This window comes from Chionomys nivalis, chromosome 15, assembly GCF_950005125.1.
Source record: "Chionomys nivalis chromosome 15, mChiNiv1.1, whole genome shotgun sequence".
NCBI lineage: Eukaryota > Metazoa > Chordata > Mammalia > Rodentia > Cricetidae > Chionomys > Chionomys nivalis.
In genome coordinates, this window is record NC_080100.1 from 33592890 (window position 1) to 33611462 (window position 18573).

Sequence of the window (18573 nt, forward strand, 5' to 3'; positions counted from 1 at the left end):
CCTTTGTGTGCATTCAGGAGGAAATTGTTGGGCCACATGTTCACTCCATTTAGTGTTTTTTAGGATCTCCTTCATTTCTAAAAAACAACTGTAGACCCTGGGTTAGAATTCTTTCTATACACTCTTTCTTTCTTGTCTTAGGTGATTCAGTATCTGTGCAGTGCCCTGGACTCTCAATTCTGTGAACTCATCTTCTTTATGGTAGCATTTTTCCTTTATGCTATTTTGCTCCCTGACTCCAATCTATCTACTCTAGTTCTCCCCTAAATCCGTTCCAATCAGTGTTTTGCTCCATCATTCCACAAAACTGATTATTGTCAAGGCCACACAGACACTTAGTGCTTGTGTTGGCTAATATTTGTGCTATTCTCTTCTGAGCATCTGGACAAACTACTTTTCCAGTTTCGTGCATGCTAGGCAAAGACCCTCAACTTAGTTATATCCCTAGCCCTATAGACCTCATTCCTATTTGACATTTCTACCCAGAAGCTGCCTCTTCAAGAGGGAGATGGAAAAAGGGGAGAGACTCAGGCTACAAGCAGGAAGTAAGATCTGCCTGCCTCAGCGGACAGGGGAGAGAGTGGGAGTGGCTTGTCTCTTAAAGGGACAGGACAGCCGGGCGGTGGTGGCACACGCCTTTAATCCCAGCACTTGGGAGGCAGAGGCAGGCGAATCTCTATGAGTTCGAGGCCAGCCTGGTCTAGAAGAGCTAGTTCCAGGACAGGAACAAAAAAAAGCTACGGATAAACCCTGTCTCGAAAAATCCAAAAAAAAGGAGGGAGGGGACAGGACAGACCATTACAGTGAGCCAGAGCAGCAGGGTGGAAATTCAAAGGGGTGAGGGCAAGTCTCTGTGGGGTTCACTGCCACCTCAGTGACCTCTGGAGGGGGCATGGTGGAGCTACTTTCTAGGTTGTATTGCAAATCAGTTTTGTTTAATCTACACGCAAAGGAGAAGTCTTACACTGAATCTGTTTGCATTGATTGGATTTTCCTCAGCGTGTATTTCCTGGCTTAACCTCTAGTTCTGGATCTTCCAAGAAAATCTTTCAACATCTCACACCCAATGGCAATGGGAGTGGTCAGAAATGCAAGATGAGAAATACATTGTGAGGGATTAAGTTAAGGGAATGTTGGATGGATCTATGCAAAACTGCTTTCAGCCCTTGCAGAGGTGGTTGCCATGGTAACAGCTGGGAGCATAGGAGACCTAAGCACGTGAGGCAGAGATTACCCGAGGAATCTCACTGATGTATGATACAGGTTCTTAGCCAGGCCTCCTGTGATAAAGGGCCTCTACAATGCACATGGCGCCTCCATTTTTGTGTGTGAGAGAGATGAAGCTCCCCACAAGTGGCTAGAGGTACACAACTATTTAGTCAGGGTCCCCTCCAGGTTTGTGGGTGAACAATCTCTAAAAAGACTTGAGTGGGAAAAGTTACAGTCTCAACCACTACCAATCTCATGTTGAAATGTTTTCTCAGCTACACATTCCAGGGTTTTCCAGCATTGGCCAGCAGTTTGGTTGTCTTAATTTAAACTGGAGTTGCCATGACTTTGAGTCTAAGTCCATCATTGCCTTGCGATTGTCAGGCCATGATGACCGCAGCTGCTCCATAACCTCTGTCCTTGGGCACAAGGACAGACGATTCCAGGGCACCCCTGGAACCCACACATTCTCCCTCCCTTATCACCTCATGCTCCTCCAATTTCTTTGTAGCATGTGAACCAATTACTCTCATCCTGCCCTGCGCAGTTAATCTGTTCTTTGCTTGCTGGCTAAAAGGACTAAACAGACCCCATTCCCTCCACCTGCCCATTCATTGCAGTTCTTGTTATTTTACTTCTCCTTGGAGACAAACCCACCCTCTCCCATCCTAAACCACCAGACCTGCTAGCATAAATATATGAAGAACAAATTGTGCAGTCATGAGGAGTCTTCATGGGAGATACCATTGATCCATTGATGAGCAATCCAGGTTGATTCCTGATCGTAGCATGTATGACTAGTGCTACCATAAGAATGAACATGTAGCTATCCCTGGTTTTTTAAGACTTTGATTCTTTTATTTATGAGTATATGTTTGTATGTTTATGTGCACATGTCCACATGTATGTGCACATGTATTTGGGTATCCAAGGAAGCCAGGAGAAGACATCAGATCCCCTGGAGCTGGTGTTACAGGCAGTCATAAGCTGCCCCACACAAGCACTTAGGAATTGAAATCTAATCCTATGTAAGAGCAGCAAATGCTCTTCATCACGGAGCCATCTCTTTGGCCCCTGTAAGTATCTCTTTGATATAATAATTTCATCTCCTTTGAACATACACACTCAGCAGTGGGATTGTGGGATCCTATAATAGATCTGTCTTAGTTTTAAGGGATCCCACACTGTTTCCACGAAGCCTGTACTAATCTGCATTCCTATCAACAGAGACAAAAGTGACTCTAACATGTTATTCTTGATGACAGCCATTCTAATTGATTTACACTTCCCTGGTGATTCCTGCATCTGCTCCTTGGCCACCAGACTTCTATGAAGAAGTATCTATTCAGATTTGGCCCATTTTTATTGGATTACTTCCTTTTAAGCACAGTTTTTTCTAATGTTTTTTTCTTAATTAGCATAGTCCCATGACTTCACATTTGCCCTTTTGGATAGGAAACACCTAACCCCAAAGGAAATAAATGCAGCTTATGAAACAAGTAAGTACTCACACCGCAGATAAAATAAGACTTAACTTTCCAGTAGTAAACACCAATAGCTTCTGCATAACACAAGGGAGGGAGAGCAGGAGAGAGGGCAGGAGACAGGGCAGGAAAGAGCTCTGTGTCTCCTGTGTTACTGAAGCCAGCTCCTAGAATAGCACTCTCCAGATGTGGATGATGCCTCCTCCCTCCTTTCTCCCCACGGCCATCATTTTCCTTCTCGTTTCTGGAGGTAAGACATACTTTTGTATGCTTTTGTCCTTTTGCTTGTGAGAAAATAGAACTTTATATTGGTTTAAATTATGTTAAATGTTATATAAAAGGGGAAAGAAAATGATAATGCCCCAATCATTTTTAATGCACCCTTTGTCTTTGCTATCTAAAAGGTGTATAGCTTTAGATAGATAGAAAGATAGATAGATACATACATAGATACATAGATAGATACACAGATAGATACACAGATAGATAGATAGATAGATAGATAGATAGATAGATAGATAGATAGATAGATAGATAGATGTGTCCTAAGTGTCTGAGGCCATAATATGAAAGCATCAGCCACATCTAGTGACTCTTACGAACCCAGACCTCTACCAAGCAAGGTCTTTAAGTGAAAAACTGCCGTTAAAGTAGGGACGTAGAGGCTGTATTAACTGATCTGCCAATTATGTAAGTACAACTGAATGCTCTCGGTAAATCTTACAGTGTTTAGGTTCAAGATTTTGTTTGTAGCTGTGTTCATGCCCAGTAGTGGGATGATGAAGAAAATAACAGTATCAGTGTAAAATAATCTTAACTTCATACACACATGTATGCAAACATGCACACACACGTATGCATACATATGAATGCACATGAACAAATACCTGTCCTTAAAACTCATTAAAAAAATGACAGTATATTAACTGGCTCACGGACACTGGCTCACGGACACTAAGATGCTCAATGTCATCATCTGTGATGTCATCATCTTCTCCGTCTCACACTCGGGAAACCAGAAAGGTTCCCAAATGACCTGAACACGCAGCTGGTTAGTAGAAGTGCCGGGCTTAAGCTCTGATTTCAGGTTCGGTCACGTTTTCAGAACTAGAACGCTGGCACGGGATCTGAGCGAGTATTCAAGGCCATGCTTAGACATCAGAAAGCACATGGCTGTCCCAACGTTTTATGTAAAAATTTAAATTGCGTGTGTATGTCTTGTTCTATTAGATTCTCATAGCTCTGTAAGAAAACTGTTAAAAGAAAGACTATGTAAGAAGCCACGACTGGAGAGGACTGTGCTTCACAATGGGAAAATTTGGGCTTGCACTGTGTGGGACTGTGTTAGGACAATGTTTTGACATTATTAGTGGTGTGAACTTGGGTGTTTAAACTTCTTTCTTATCTACCTGGAAAAACACCCCTGTCTTCCATTGTAATTAACATTACGAGGGGAGTCAGTTACGAGTGGGTGCCTGAGAGTCACGGATGCTCCATTACTACTGTTCACTATAGCTTCTGGGTGTTTTCTTTACTTTAATACGTTTACTAAAACTGTCATACAGATAATAAACTTGTTATTATATTGTGAGTTTTTAAGGCTGATACTCCAGGGTCCCACCTGTAGGGGGCGCCAACGCCCGGAAAAGAGACTTCCTCCCCACTCTAACCTCCCTGCACCCTGAGCTTTACAAAGTTGCCTGACATTTCCCAACTACATTTTGAATAGGTCATTTGAACTCTGCTAGGGAAGAATTCAAGATACAGTTATGCAAAGATATCAGGAAAAACTGCAGAAGCTAGGGTAAATGCAACCAGAACAATGAAAAGAATAGCAACAGGCTAAATCAGACCTTGGAGAAAAAAAAAAAAAAAAAATATATATATATATATATATATATATCAATTAAAATGTTAAAGTCTGAAAGCATATTAAAGCTGGGCCTCAAAAGAGTTTAAATGAAGATGACCAACAAGCTCAATTTGACATCACTCCATGGGCGCCCATTTCCTTCTCAGGATCCCCAGAGCTCTGCCTTTTGTTTAACTGATTTGAAACCTCCTTTAGCCTCACCCGAAATCTTACGAACCTTTAAACCTCCTTCAAGAAGACTTAGCAGCTCCTGTCTCTGAGACCCTGCAGCTCCTCGCTGATACCGGGGCCAGACACTCCCGAGCTCTGTCACCCTTTGTGGACGGCACGCAACACCAGCCTTGCCTGTCCTGTCCGCCCTCCTAGTACTACGGTCTTGGGTGGAGAGAAAAGTGTTCTGTTCGCTTCCGTTTTAACAGCAGATGCTCAAAAAATAGTTGTGGAAAAAATGGAATGATTGTGAATTGATTAGAAATTAATTCTAATCCTCAGTTAGTGTAACGATGGGGCCTGGGAACCGTTGAGAGAGCTTGCACAGTTAAGTCCTGCTCAGGACCCAGGTTCAGTTCCCACCACCCACATGGTGGCTCACTACCATCAAAACTCCAGTTCCTGGGGATCCAGTGCTTTCTTCTGGGCTCCACAGACACACATGCAGGCTAAACACCATACACATAAAGAAGTCTAACATGAGGCTAAGAAAACCAAATCAGTGGGCTGAACTTCTTAATAGGCAGATTAACACAACAAATACCTTTTCCTATCCAGGCATTAAAATGCTATGGGTTTTTTTTTATTTGTTTGTTTGCTTTTACTTACATGGGTACAGATTTTACTAATAATAGATTTTTTTTTAATCTGTGACAATTCAAGAAGGCTCTCAGTATCTTTGCTTCTGCACAAGAGAGTAGAGAATTAGTTTCCATGCAAACTGAGTAGCAGAAAGTCTGTTTGAGGCTAGAGCCAAGTCCAGGGAGGTTCAATCAAGGATGCTGCCGACTCAATCTTCCTTACTCCCTTCCAGCTCTCCTTCTTCTGGCCACTTGGTGATCTGGGATGTCTACCCTGTATCAAATGACTCTGTGATATGCATCACAATTAGGATCAATCACTTCTTTCCTAGACACATCCATAGTCCTTTGCTGCTCAGAGGACCACCTGCATCACAATCAAGATGCTTATTTAACACATAAGTTTCCTGGTCCCAAACCATCCCCTCAAGTGGGTCTATGGAATGTATCGTTTAAATATGGGCTATAAGTTATTACCATGACAATAAAGTCTGAGACCTATCACACAGAATGAAACGCATTCTACATAGTTGTCATTTAATCATAATGAGAAAAAAGGATAATAAAAGAAGTGGCAAGAAGAAAAGGGTAAAAAAGAATAAATGGGTACCAAGAAGTGGAAAGAAGAGAGACTAGGGTAGGGAGAAGCAGGAAAGAGAGAAGGAAAAAGAGACAGAGAGCATCAATTTAGGTACATGGCATAGAAAGTCAAAGTAGGGACGTTTGATGATAATAAAAGTTAAAGCTAAACTCAAGTCTGACGTGGTACATGGCTGTAATCCCAGCATTTGGGGGGCAGAGGTAGGATGACAACCGAACAAGTCTGAGGCTAGCCTGGGCTACATGACCCAAACAAACAAATAAAACAAACAACAACAAAGCCAAGCACCCAGCTGAGTTTGAGCCAATGATGTGAAGCGTGTGTGTGTGTGTGTGTGTGTGTGTGTGTGTGTGTGTGTGTGTCTGGGAACACAGCCCTGGGGCAAATGCTCCAGCAGCAAGCACTAGCCAGAGCCTGGGATCTTGATCTACTCTTGGCACAGAACACACAGCTAAGAATTTTCAGTGTAATTTTTTTTTTCAGCCAAACTTTCCTGGGATAAAGGATGATTACATAAGCAAGGATTTCACTCTCTATCATCTCTTAGTTTTTCCAGAATCCTGTAAGGGAATTATAGGAGGAAATGAGGTTCCATCCCACGCCAGACGCTACATGGCTCTTATCAAAGGGCTGGAAATCTGCGCAGGGGCTTTGATCAATGAAAACTGGGTCCTGACTGCTGCTCACTGTGACCTGTAAGTCTTCCCTCACTCCCAGCTCCTCTCACTCCCAGTGTTGACTCAGAGCTACCCAGTCCAAAGCCATAATTAGTGTGGAATGGAGAAAAAAGTGGGTACACATAACCAGCACCGTATCCTGTTGTGATATTTGCCTCACAAACAAGGGCCAGATAGTATAAGACTAAAATGCACAATACAAATATAAATATCAACAGTATTAGAACTTGAAAAGACAGGGACATAACAGCACCCAGTTAACCCACCCGGTCTGATCACCTCCACACAATCTTTGTCAGTATTCTGTTCCCTGTTCCGTTCATAGACATCTTTACACAATCAATGTCAATCACACTGAGTGTGTCCTATGGTTACAGCTCATTTGTTCCCTGTCACTGGTCTTTTCCCAACTTAATAGGGTATTTTAGAGTGATCCCAGGAAACTACTATTCCTTGACTATGTGAAAAAAACACTAGAACGCTATAACTTTCACTAATGGCTTGAGTCATTATTTTCAAGACAGAGTCATATTTATCATGAAGAACTACTGTTCTTTAACTGATATCTGTTGTTGGTAAGCACTTCCTGATAGTCCCTGTTCACTCTGGCACGAATTGCCTGAAGCAAAGATTCAGCTTAAAATTATGTATGAAGTTGTGCTGTGGTATGAAATAAAATTTGTCAAGTAAAAACATCAGCACAATTTATGCAAATGAGAAAGCTAGACACTGACAAATTCATCAATTGACAGGACCAAATGATAACAAGTTGACCCAACAAGTTGGGATACAGTTTTTCTCATCTCTCATTGGTTCATGAACTAGACTAGGAGTTAGCTCCTGTTCTCTTTGCTTCTGTGTTTGTGTTTGGTTGGAGGAGGTGAGTCTCTGTGTGGGTCTATGTACGCATCCATACGTGAGGCAGCAGGGTCTGGGGGGAGGGAAAGGGTGGAGTGTGTGTGTGTGTGTGTGTGTGTGTGTGTGTGTGTGTGTGCGTGTGTGTTTATAGGAGGGCTGTCCATGTTTGTCTGCATGTGGGTGTGAAATTCTTGATTTCACAGTTTCACTGAAAAAGCATCTCTTCCTTCCGGCTCCTAAAACCAGGCCTTGGACCACCCTTCCTATTTTGAATACAACAGTAATATTTACTATTTTTCTGGAGAACACAAAGGTTAGTCCACGCTATGCCTTTGGGTTGGCTCTTTCCACTGGGCGTCATCCACCCAGAAGGCCACTACAGACTTTGCTGCACAAATCCGAAGCAGCTGAAGACACGGGAAGCTCCTCCTTTACTCAGGTAGAGCCCAGTTCCTCCAGCCCAGCCACCCAGGGCCACAGTGCCTGTCCAGGGATGCCCTGCTCCCCACCTCTCCAGGCTATCCCAACTCAAGTTTTTTTTTCTTAAGTCAGGAACTCCCTGGTTGCTTTCTCCTTGAAAACACATGGCAACTGGACTGCATCCTAACACATGTGGGAGTCTTAGGTAGAAGACACCAAAACACCAAAAAGAGTTCTATAAGCCCTGGTCCCATTTTGTGCTTGTTTCTAACTCTGACGCCAGCTGCAAACACTGAGGACATTAAACCCGGAGCTGAGCTTTCTCTGTTCTCTTAAGTGTTGTTTGATTTTCTTTTCAGGAGAGGCAAGCCTCAAGTTATTCTTGGTGCCCACTCTGTAGCTCAGAAAGAGAAACTTGAACAGATGTTTTCCATTAAGAGGGCAATTCCCTACCCATGCTATGACCCTGAGACATTTCAAGGAGATCTTCAACTCCTTCAGGTAAATATGCTTGGATTTCTTTTTTGTCTTTCTCTTGTGACTTCTAGTAAACAGACAGTGGAACCTGAAACCAACTACTACATGAGTAAGTGTGAGCGCACACACACAGCACAAACCAGTCCTCACAAGCTGGATTCCAAGTGTGAGGCTCCTCAGGAGGGCAGGGATCCAGCACTTGGCCACTGGTGTTCCTTCAACTCAGGAGTTTCTCACAAATTGTTACCATTGCAGCACCAGGCTGTCTATAGTGTTGATGCTCACCCACCAAAGGCCACCAGGAGTCCCCCACAGTGAGACATGTCTGTGCTGACACTCAACAGGGGAGATGGTCTCTCTGGGAAACTCCTAGGGTAGACTCCCTGAGAGGACAAGCAGGGGGCCCTGGAGCTGGGCCTGGCAGCCTGGTAGAGCTCTGAGGAACTGAGAATCTGCTCTTGATGGAGCATTGTCAGCAAGTGAGCTAACTCTATGATGAAGCTTCTTTACAGTCTCACCTAGGAAGCAGAAGAGAGAGAGCCAGTGTGGTGATTGTAAGGACACAGCCACTGTGCATTTTAACCAGCGGTCTTTGATCATTTGGGGGATGTGGACAATGACATCAGTTTTGTCCCTACTCAAACTTGACTACAGAGCCACCCTGTAATTGTTCCTTTCGTTGGGCCCGCCTTATCTGGTACTGACAGTCTGTGAGGAAGCTGAGAGCTACCAGGAGGGTGGAGGCCCCTGCTCAGTGGTGAGTGCAGTCTGCCTACCATTTTTACAGAAGACACGTTGTAAGTGGGACTTCCCCTGAAGGTATTCAGTCCACAGAGAGGCAGACAGAGAAATACTGACTCTGAGCTGACAGTGTTCAGCTTATCCATGGCCAAGATAACATGGGAGCACCAGGGAAGAGCAGATGGTCAGGGAATTCTGCTGGGTACCAGGAATAGCATGGAGGAAGAGGAAAGAAAAGGAGTTAGGATGAGATTTGAAATTGGGGGGAAAGCAGGGCGCATACTACCAAGGCGGGCTTTGTGTACCTTGTCTAGAATTTGAACATTTAGGGAAACAATTTAAGCAGGAACATGATGTGACCAGGCTCATTAAGAGTGATGGAGCATGACAGGACCAGAAGAGAGTGACAGGAGGAGGGGCTCACAGTGTCTCACAAAACTGCAAGCGTTGACAGTGAACTTCATAGCAAGAATAAGACTGAGCCCAGGGGTTCTGAATCCTCACCCCTGGGGTAAGGAGAGAGAGTCACGAGGCTCCATTTGCCCGTGACAGAGCTATCACCTTCCTTGTCCCCTTTCTTCCAACCTATTTCCTCTCACTATTTTCTCACTATTTCACTGAGATGGGTGAAAAGTAGCTCCATCCCCACCCCTTGGCACTCAACCCCCTACACTTCGGGTTGTGTTTCTCCCTCTGCCTGCGATGTTCGCGAGGCCATAAGCAGCTCTGTGTTTTCAGCTGGATGGCAAAGCAGCGACGACCAAAGCGGTGGGACTCCTTCGCCTCCCGGAAAGAGGCGAGGATGTGAAACCCCACACCAAGTGTCATGTGGCTGGATGGGGGAGCACCAAAAGAGATTCTTGCAAGGTTTCCAACATCTTGAGAGAAGTCAATGTCACCGTGATCGACCGAAGAGTCTGCAACGACCCAAAGCATTACGCTTTCAAACAGCTGGTGGACAACAGCATGCTCTGTGCAGGCGGCAGGAAAGGGGAAGACGACTCGTGCGGCGTACGTAAATTAAACTATCTAATTGTCCTTTGACTCTGGGGAATGAAAGGTGTAGACGGATCTTCTAGAAAGACCATGGTGAACAGTGTCTTTCCTTTTTCTGTCTAAGGACCCCTGCTTGTTCCTAGGGTGCTGGCACCATTCTCCATTCCTCAATAGACCCCCTCGGGGAGTGGTCTCTATTTTCTAATGGTCATTTTCAGTAAATGGCCAGAAATAAGGTGAAATGAGAACTTACAAATTCCTGGGAAAAAATAACCTAAACATTGTTTGAGATATTAAAAACTGCCCCTCTGTCTAAGATGACTTATCTAGTGTCCTCCTTAGAAAAGGGCATATTTGGGACCCCAGATCAAGCTTTCTAATTGTCCCTACATATGTCTTCCTCTGACATACTGGTCAAGAGAGAAAACATATAATTTTGAAAAATTTTTTTAAAGGGACAACAATGTAAATCAGTGAGTAAAGTGCTTGTTGCCACGTCTAAATTTGATCCCCAGATTCCACATAGAAGAGAGAATCAACTCACACAAGTTGTCCTCTGACCTCCACACTGTGGCATAGGAACATATATACATATATACAGAGAGACAGGGACAGGCAGAGAGAGATGGATATAATGATAATTGTTGATTTTATTAATTATTAATATCAATAATTATTACTATTTAATTTTAGAAGAGGGCACAAGTCAATGAAAGGAGACTTGCATTGTCTTCTTGTCTTACCAATAGAAGAGATTCTTCACTGCTGCAGAGCCGCCCTTGAGAAAGGCGAGCGACTGGAAAACATAGATGCCCATGAACCAAAAAGCCCATGCGTGGATGCTAAGGGCAGACAAATGAGGGAGAAGATGTTTGTTTTGTTTTTCAATTTGAGAATCTCTTCTACTTGGTTTATTTTCTCATTCTGGTGTGAAGAATAATGGGTTTCATCATGAAATTTTCATTCACACACAGACCCACAAATGCATACACACACACACACACACACCTACCTTATATTAGTCATATATACTGTGTTGCCCTCTCTGTTCTCTCCCACCTGCCTGCCATTCCCCTTCCTCTTTCAAACTCTCCTCTGCTTACCATCATGCTATTCTGTCCCTTTGATTTAGTTTCTGTTTCTGAGACAGGAACTTACATTGTAGCCCAGGCTAGCCTGAAACTCACACTAATCCTCCTGCCTCAGCCTCTCATTCTCAATTTTTAATCTGGTTTCTACATAAAAAAAATGTACTATTTGTCTTCTGAGTTTTGTTTATCATCCCATGATTATTTCTAGTTAAAGGAAATTTAAAATTTGCTTTTAAATCAGGAAAGAGAAATAAAAGGGATGGATGGATGGATGGATAAAATTATTAATAAGTATCTTGGAAAAGCACCATACTTAAAACACATGCCTTTCTGTTCCAGGGGGATTCTGGAAGTCCTCTGATATGTGATAACATTTTCAGGGGTGTCACTTCCTTTGGGAAATGTGGTGACCCCAAGAAGCCTGGTGTCTACATTCTTCTTACAAACAAATACCTCAACTGGATACAGAAAACCATTGCAGGAGTTATGTAACACCATTCCTTCAAAGCAGACCCCCGAGGTTGCCACTGGAAGAGATCCAGCAAAGGGGTCTGAAACTTCACTTATCCCATGAAGCACTTCTTCCTAACTGTGCCAGCCATGGCCTGTCTGGCATGATCACCAGTCACCAGCTTGCACTGCCCTGTTGGTCACTAAGACTGCAGCTTAGTATTTAACTCTTTCTGTGGCAAGAGAGAGCCCTGAGAAGAGGGTCAGGCTGATGCTTTCTGTGTGTCAATTAAAAGAAACCAATAGTCCTGGGGAAAACTAAAATATTCTTCACTCTTCCAAATACAATTCTCAAATACCTATGGCATTTAGAGTGTGTGTGTAAGAGAGAGAGAGAGAGAGAGAGAGCTTTTATTGAAAATAGATTCTTTTCTCATACAATACACCCAACGAGAGTATCCCCTTCCTCCACTCCTCCTAGCTCCTCCCCACCTCCCTTCTCCCCAGACCCATACCCCCTCCACAACCTCTTCAGAAAAGAGCAGGCTTCCAAGAGACAACAGTTACACAGGACAAGAGCCCTCATATTTGGGCTGGACAAGGCAACCCAATAGGGGGAAAAGAGTCTCAAGAGCAAGCAAAAGAGTTAGAGACACACCCACTCCCGGTTGTTAGAAGTCCCACAAGAACACCAAGCTAACAGCCACAGCATAACGCACAGAAGACCTGGTGTAGACCCACACAGGCCCTGTGCTTGCCATTTCAGTCTCTGTGAGCCCAGATGCACTCTGCTGAGTTGGTTCAGTGGCCGTGTTCTCCTCATGCCGTCCGTCCACTCTGACTCCTACAGTTTTTCCTCACCCTCTTCTGTGGGGTTCTCCAGTCTCTGGGAGGAGGGGGGAAGCTCAATGGAATCTACCAATTTAGACTTTCTCTCCACATAATGTCTGGCTCTGGGTCTCTGTACCCACTCCTATCTGTTGCCAGATCAAGCCTCTCTGATGATGACTGAACAAGGCCCTAATCTATGAGTATAGCAGAATATCATTAGAAATAATTTTATTGATTTTATATTTCATTTTATTTTATCGCCTGTCGTGTTTGGTTCTACCCTAGGTCTCTGGGCTATTCAGTCTCCAGTTTCTTGCCATCCAGGCAGTGTAGGGCATGGGCTCCCTCTAGTGGAGTGAGCCTCAAGTTAAACCAAACATTGGTTGTCCACGCCCACATATTCTGGGACACCTTTGCCCCAGCACATCTTGCTGGAAGGACAGACTGTAGGTGGAGAATTTTGAGCCTGGGTTGGTGTCAGGTTTCTCTTTCCATGACCTGCAAAGTACCTTATCACACACGAGACTCGAATGCAGGAGAAAGGCTCCACGGCTACACCAGCTCAACCTCTCTAGGTTCAACGTCCTAGGTGAAAGTTGTGGACAATGCACCCCCCCCATCAGTTTTCAGAGGGCAATCGTCTGTCCTAGCACCAGCCTGGGTTGTTTAGAGATCTCCATGGGACCTCCTTAGTCAACAACTTAATCAAATGTAACCCAGACCCACCAATGGGAACCTTGCCAGGCTACAAAAGAGGGCCAGTTTCAGACTCTGTATCTGCCATTACTAGGAGTCCTCACTAGGGTCACCCTCACAGATTCATGGAACTTTCCACTGAACTTGGTCTTCACAGTGCTCTCAAAAGCCCCCCAATTCCAGCTGTCTCTCTCTACCACTCTCCCCCACCCTGAAAATCCAGCCACTTTCCAACCTCACTTGAACATCAAGCAGTCCCCTCCCCTGGCCCCAGACCTTCCCTCTTAATCCTGTTTCAACTCTGGTTTTTCCATTTCTAGAAAACTCCCCTAGATAGCTAATGTCATGGCTTAATATACCCAGCCTCCTCTAAAATATTCTGTGATGTCAGTGTACACCTCGCCCCTCAGACAAATTTGCTGCCCCCTTACCTTGACCTGTATATGTATGTGTATGTTCTGTATATGTGTGTATAAATATATACACACACACACACACACACACATACATATATCCTAGCCTGTTACCTGTTACCTTGGTAATAATGTCTCTTCCCACTAGTGTATATGTTCCATGAAGACAGGAAAGGAACTGGTGTATTTTTCACTATCTTTTTTTTTTTTTTTTTTTTTTTTTTTTTGGTTTTTCAAGACAGGGTTTCTCTGTAGCTTTGGTGCCTGTCCCAGAACTAGCTCTTGTAGACCAGGCTGGCCTCAAACTCCCAGAGATCCGCCTGCCTCTGCCTCCCAAGTGCTGGGATTAAAGGCGTGTGCCACCACCGCCTGGCATCACTATCTATATGTTCAATACATAAATGAAATGAAGCTTAACTGCTGTCCTGTCCACAGAGGACTACCTACCAAACTCTCTGAACATCTAATCACCTTTATCCAAAAAATAACCCTGACCCCGACTTCTAACATCAGAGTAGAGATTTTCCTAAGCATTGGGTGATGGTTGCCTTTGTATAACCACCCCTACCATGCATGTGTTTGGATGAATTAATTCTTCTGTGGAACAGTACATTTGTGAGATTCATCCACGGTGTGACTATGCCACCACATGCCTGTCCTGTCTGTCTCTGCCGGGATTCAGAACATTTCAGATTGGCATTGTTTCTGAATGGGGTTTCAGAATCGAACCCTTGCAGAAACAGTCTCGATTTCCTAAGAAGGTGCCCCCAGGGTAATGGGGGAAAACTCACAGTGCAGTTGGGCAAGTGAAACAAAAAAGGGCACAATTTCACTTACAGTCCCAACAATGCCCCCTGGGGAACTGTGAAGTGTAAATGCAGAGTGAATGAGCCTTCATTCTCACCAGCTGAAGACTGGTGAGTTCTTGTCTCCTGGAAGGCACAGATTCAGCCAAGATGCACAGAGGCAGAAGTAAAAGCTAATTATGAAATTAAAGTGGAAAACACGCTCCAGACTCTCTTGAAAAGAACTTTGGCTGTGTCAATCAATCAATAAATCTCCCTTCCTCTTTTCCCCTCTCCACTCTCCCTATCCCATCTTCATTTATTCAAAATATGACCATTGGTTTGGGTATCATGGTAATTGTTAGTAGCCTAACAAAAAGAGTTTGGCAATGTTCTCTTTCTAAAGAATTACAGACCAAGCTCACTCATGAACATTGTTGCAAAAATACTCAATAAAATACTGACAAATCGAATCCAAGAACACACCAAAAAATTATCCACCATGACCAAGTACGCTTCATCCCAGAGATGCAGGGATGGTTCAACATATGAAAATCTGTCAACGTAATTCACCACATAAACAAACTGAAAAATAAAAACCACATGATTATCTCATTAAATACTGAAAAAGCTTTTGACAAAATACAACATCCCTTCATAAGGGTCTTGGAGAGAGGAGGGATACAAGGAACATATCTAAACATAATAAAGGCAATAAACAACAAGCCAACATCAAACTAAATGGAGAGAAACTCAAAGCAACCCCACCAAAATTAAGAACAAGATAAAGTTGTCCACTCTCTCCATATCTATTCAATATAGTTCTTGAGGTCCTAGCTAGAGCAATAAGACAACAAAAGGAGATCAAAGGGATACAAATTGGAAAAGAAGAAATCAAACTCTCACTATTTGATAATGATATGATAGTATACATAAATGATCCCAAAAATTCTACCAAGGAATTCTACAATTCATAAACACTTTCAGCAATGTAGCAGGATACAAGATTAACTAAAAAATATTAGTAGCCTTCCTTTACACAGATGATAAATAGGCTGAGAAAGAAATCAAAGAAACATCACCCTTCACAATAGCCACAAACAGCATAAAATATCTTGGAGTAACTCTAACCAAACAAGTGGAAGACCTGAATGATAAGAACTTTAAATCTTTGAAGAAAGAAATTGAAGAAGACACCAGAAAGTGGAAAAATCTTCCATGCTCTTGGGTAGGTAGAATTAACATAGTAAAAAATGGCAATCTTACCAAAAGCAATCTACAAATTAAATACAAAGTCCATCCTAATCCCAGCAAAATTCTTCACAGACCTTGAAAGTATGGTACTCAACTTCATATTGAAAAGTAAACCCAGGAAACCCAAAACAATCCTGTACAATAAAAGAACTTCTGAAGGCATCACAATCCCTGACTTCAAACTCTACTACAGAGCTACAGTACTGAAAACAGCCTGTATTGGCATAAGAACAGACAGGAGGACCAATGGAACCAAATCAAAGACCTGAATATCAATCCATACACCTATGAAACCCGATTTTCAACAAAAAAGCAAAAAACCAAATGGAAAAAAGAAAGCATATTTAACAAATGGTGCTGGCATAACTGAATATCAACATGTAGAAGAATAAAAATAGGCCTATATCTATCACCATGCATAAAACTCAAGTCCAAATGGATCAAAGACCTCAACATAAAGCCAGCCACATTGAACATCACAGAAGAGAAAATGGGAAGTACACTTGAATGCATTGATACAGAAGACCACTTCCTAAATATAACCCCAGTAGCACAGACGCTGAAACAATTAATAAATGGGACCTCCTGAAACTGAAAAGCTTCTGTAAAGCAAATAACATGGTCAACAAGACAAAAACAGCAGCCTACATAATAGGAAAAGATCTTCACTAACCCCACATCAGTCAGAGGTCTGATCTCCAAAATGAGAACTCAAAAAATTGGTCATCAAAAGAACAAATAATCCAATAAAAAAATGGGTACAGACCTAAACAGAGAACTCTGAACAGATGAATCTAAAATGGCTGAAAGACACTTAAGAAAATGTTCAACATCCTTAGGCATCAGAGAAATACAAATCAAAATAACTCTGAGATTCCATCTTACACCTGTAAGAATGGCCAAGATCAAAAACACTGATGACAACTTATGCTGGAAAGGTTGTGAGGTAAAGCATACACTCCTGCATTACTGGTGGGAGTGCAAAATGGTACAACCCTTTGGATATCAGTATGGGGATTTCTCAGAAAATTAGGAAACAATCTTTCTCAAGACCCAGCAATACCACTTTAGGGTATATACCCAAAGGATGCTCAATCATACCACAAGGACATGTGCTCAACTATGTTCACAGCAGCATTGTTTGTTAAAGTCAGAACCTGAAAGCAACCTAAATGCCCCTCACCAAAAAATGGATAAGGAAAATGTGGTACATTTACACAATGGAGTACTACACCGCTGAAAAAAATAATGACATCTTGAAATTTACAGGCAAATGGATGGAACTAAAAAACATCATATTGAGTGAAGTAACCCAGACCCAGAAAGACAGTTATCATATGTAGTCACTCATACATGGTTTTTAAACACAAAGCAAATAAAATCAGCCTACGATCACAATCCCAGAGAACCTAGACAACAATGAGACCCTAAGAGAAACATACATGGATCTAATCTACATGGGAAGTAGAAAAAGACAAGATCTCCTGAGTAAATTGGGAGCATGGGGACCATGGGAGAGGGTTGAAGGGGAGGGAAGAGGTTGTTCCATTTGCTCCTGAACTCTGAACCTTCAAATACTGAATTAAATAAAACTTTTTTTTGCTGGGCAGTGGTGGTGCATGCCTTTAATCCTAGCACCGGGAGTTTGGGGGTAGAGACAGGTGGATCTCTGTGAGTTCGAGGCCAGCCTGGTCTACAGAGTGAGTTCCAGGACAGGCTCCAAAGATACAGAGAAACCCTGTCCCGAAAACAAAAACAAACAAACAAAAAACTTTTCTTTTTATAAGGTAAGTTGACTTGTGTCTTTTTCTGAATATAAAGTGGAATAATATATCTACATCACTTACTTATCAACATTTAATTTCTTCTTTCCAATTTTTTATTTTACCCACTCTGTAGAGGAATGCTATTTATTGTACATTTCACCTGCATTTCCCTAATGAGTTTGTTTTCTGGGGGTGCCATAAGAAAAGACCACAGACTGTATGACTTATCCGCAAAAAAACTAATTTCCTCGCTATTCTGAAAATGTATATGTTTAAGCTCAAAGTACATCAGAGCTGTCCTGACTCCTAGGACCTATCTTCTTGCAGTATCTTTACCTGATCATTCTTCTCTGTCCTAATCCCTTCTTAGAAGGACAATAATGACATTGGATTAGAACCCACCCATACAATCCTGTTTTAAATGCATTACTTCCCTAAAGACCTTACGTTCAGGTATAGTTGTGTTCCAGGTACTAAGGACCAGTTAGTTCAACAATATCTAAAGTTTTAGGAGTCACAATTCAACCCATAATGCCTGGTAACAAACAAACCAACTTTACGGTAGTCAAGCAACTTACATATTCTCCTTTACAGTTCAAATTTCTTACCCATTTTTTATTGCGTTATTTGCCTTTTCTCTATAGTTTATGGGCATTTCATGTGGATGTCTCTGACCTCCATTGCCAGCAAAGTGTTGACTCATGGGAAACAGGAAGGCAGTTCAGTTCGGCATGACTAAGTTGCTGGTGTTCAAACTTCAGGAGTCTGACCCTGAGTAGTTTATTTTAGGGATATTTAAGCACAGCACAACTTGGTAAACTTTCCCGGTGATAATTAACTCAGTCCCGTGTGCACAGTAAAGCAAATAGAAATCTCCTTAAGGAACAAGGTAAACTCAATAAAGATCAGATGCGACTACCTCAAAACTTTTTGTAAAGTACTTGTGACATATTCCAGGAAGATGGGTTGGATGGGTTGGCTGAAGAAAAAAAAAAAAACAAGCTTATGATAAGGGTCTCAGGAAGGGTCCAGTGTGGTCTCTGGCCACACAGATAGCACAATAGGGCAGAGGTCATCAGGCTAGAATGCATATCTGCTCCCAGACTTCTGGATAGATAGCAGGTATATTTTTCCTGCCCTTGAAGGAACACTCCTGTGTG

General features: G+C 42.7%; 1 protein-coding gene across 1 annotated transcript; it reads left to right on the top strand.

The window, feature by feature from the left end:
- Positions 1 to 5903: 5903 nt before the first annotated feature.
- On the top strand, positions 5904 to 11710 carry LOC130887135 (granzyme A-like). The gene is made up of 5 exons (XM_057789395.1): positions 5904 to 5945; positions 6442 to 6653; positions 8273 to 8414; positions 9870 to 10142; positions 11558 to 11710. Exons 1-5 carry the CDS (start codon positions 5904 to 5906, stop codon positions 11708 to 11710), a joined length of 822 nt encoding a protein of 273 aa, XP_057645378.1.
- The last annotated feature ends 6863 nt before the right edge of the window (positions 11711 to 18573 follow it).

Coding starts and splice junctions, on each gene's coding strand:
- LOC130887135 (XM_057789395.1), top strand. CDS start 5,904: ATGAGAAAAAAGGATAATAAAAGAAGTGGCAAGAAGAAAAGG. Junction 5,946..6,441: donor GAAGTGGCAAGAAGAAAAGG/GTAAAAAAGAAT, acceptor TTTTTTTTTCAG/CCAAACTTTCCTGGGATAAA. Junction 10,143..11,557: donor GGGAAGACGACTCGTGCGGC/GTACGTAAATTA, acceptor TTTCTGTTCCAG/GGGGATTCTGGAAGTCCTCT.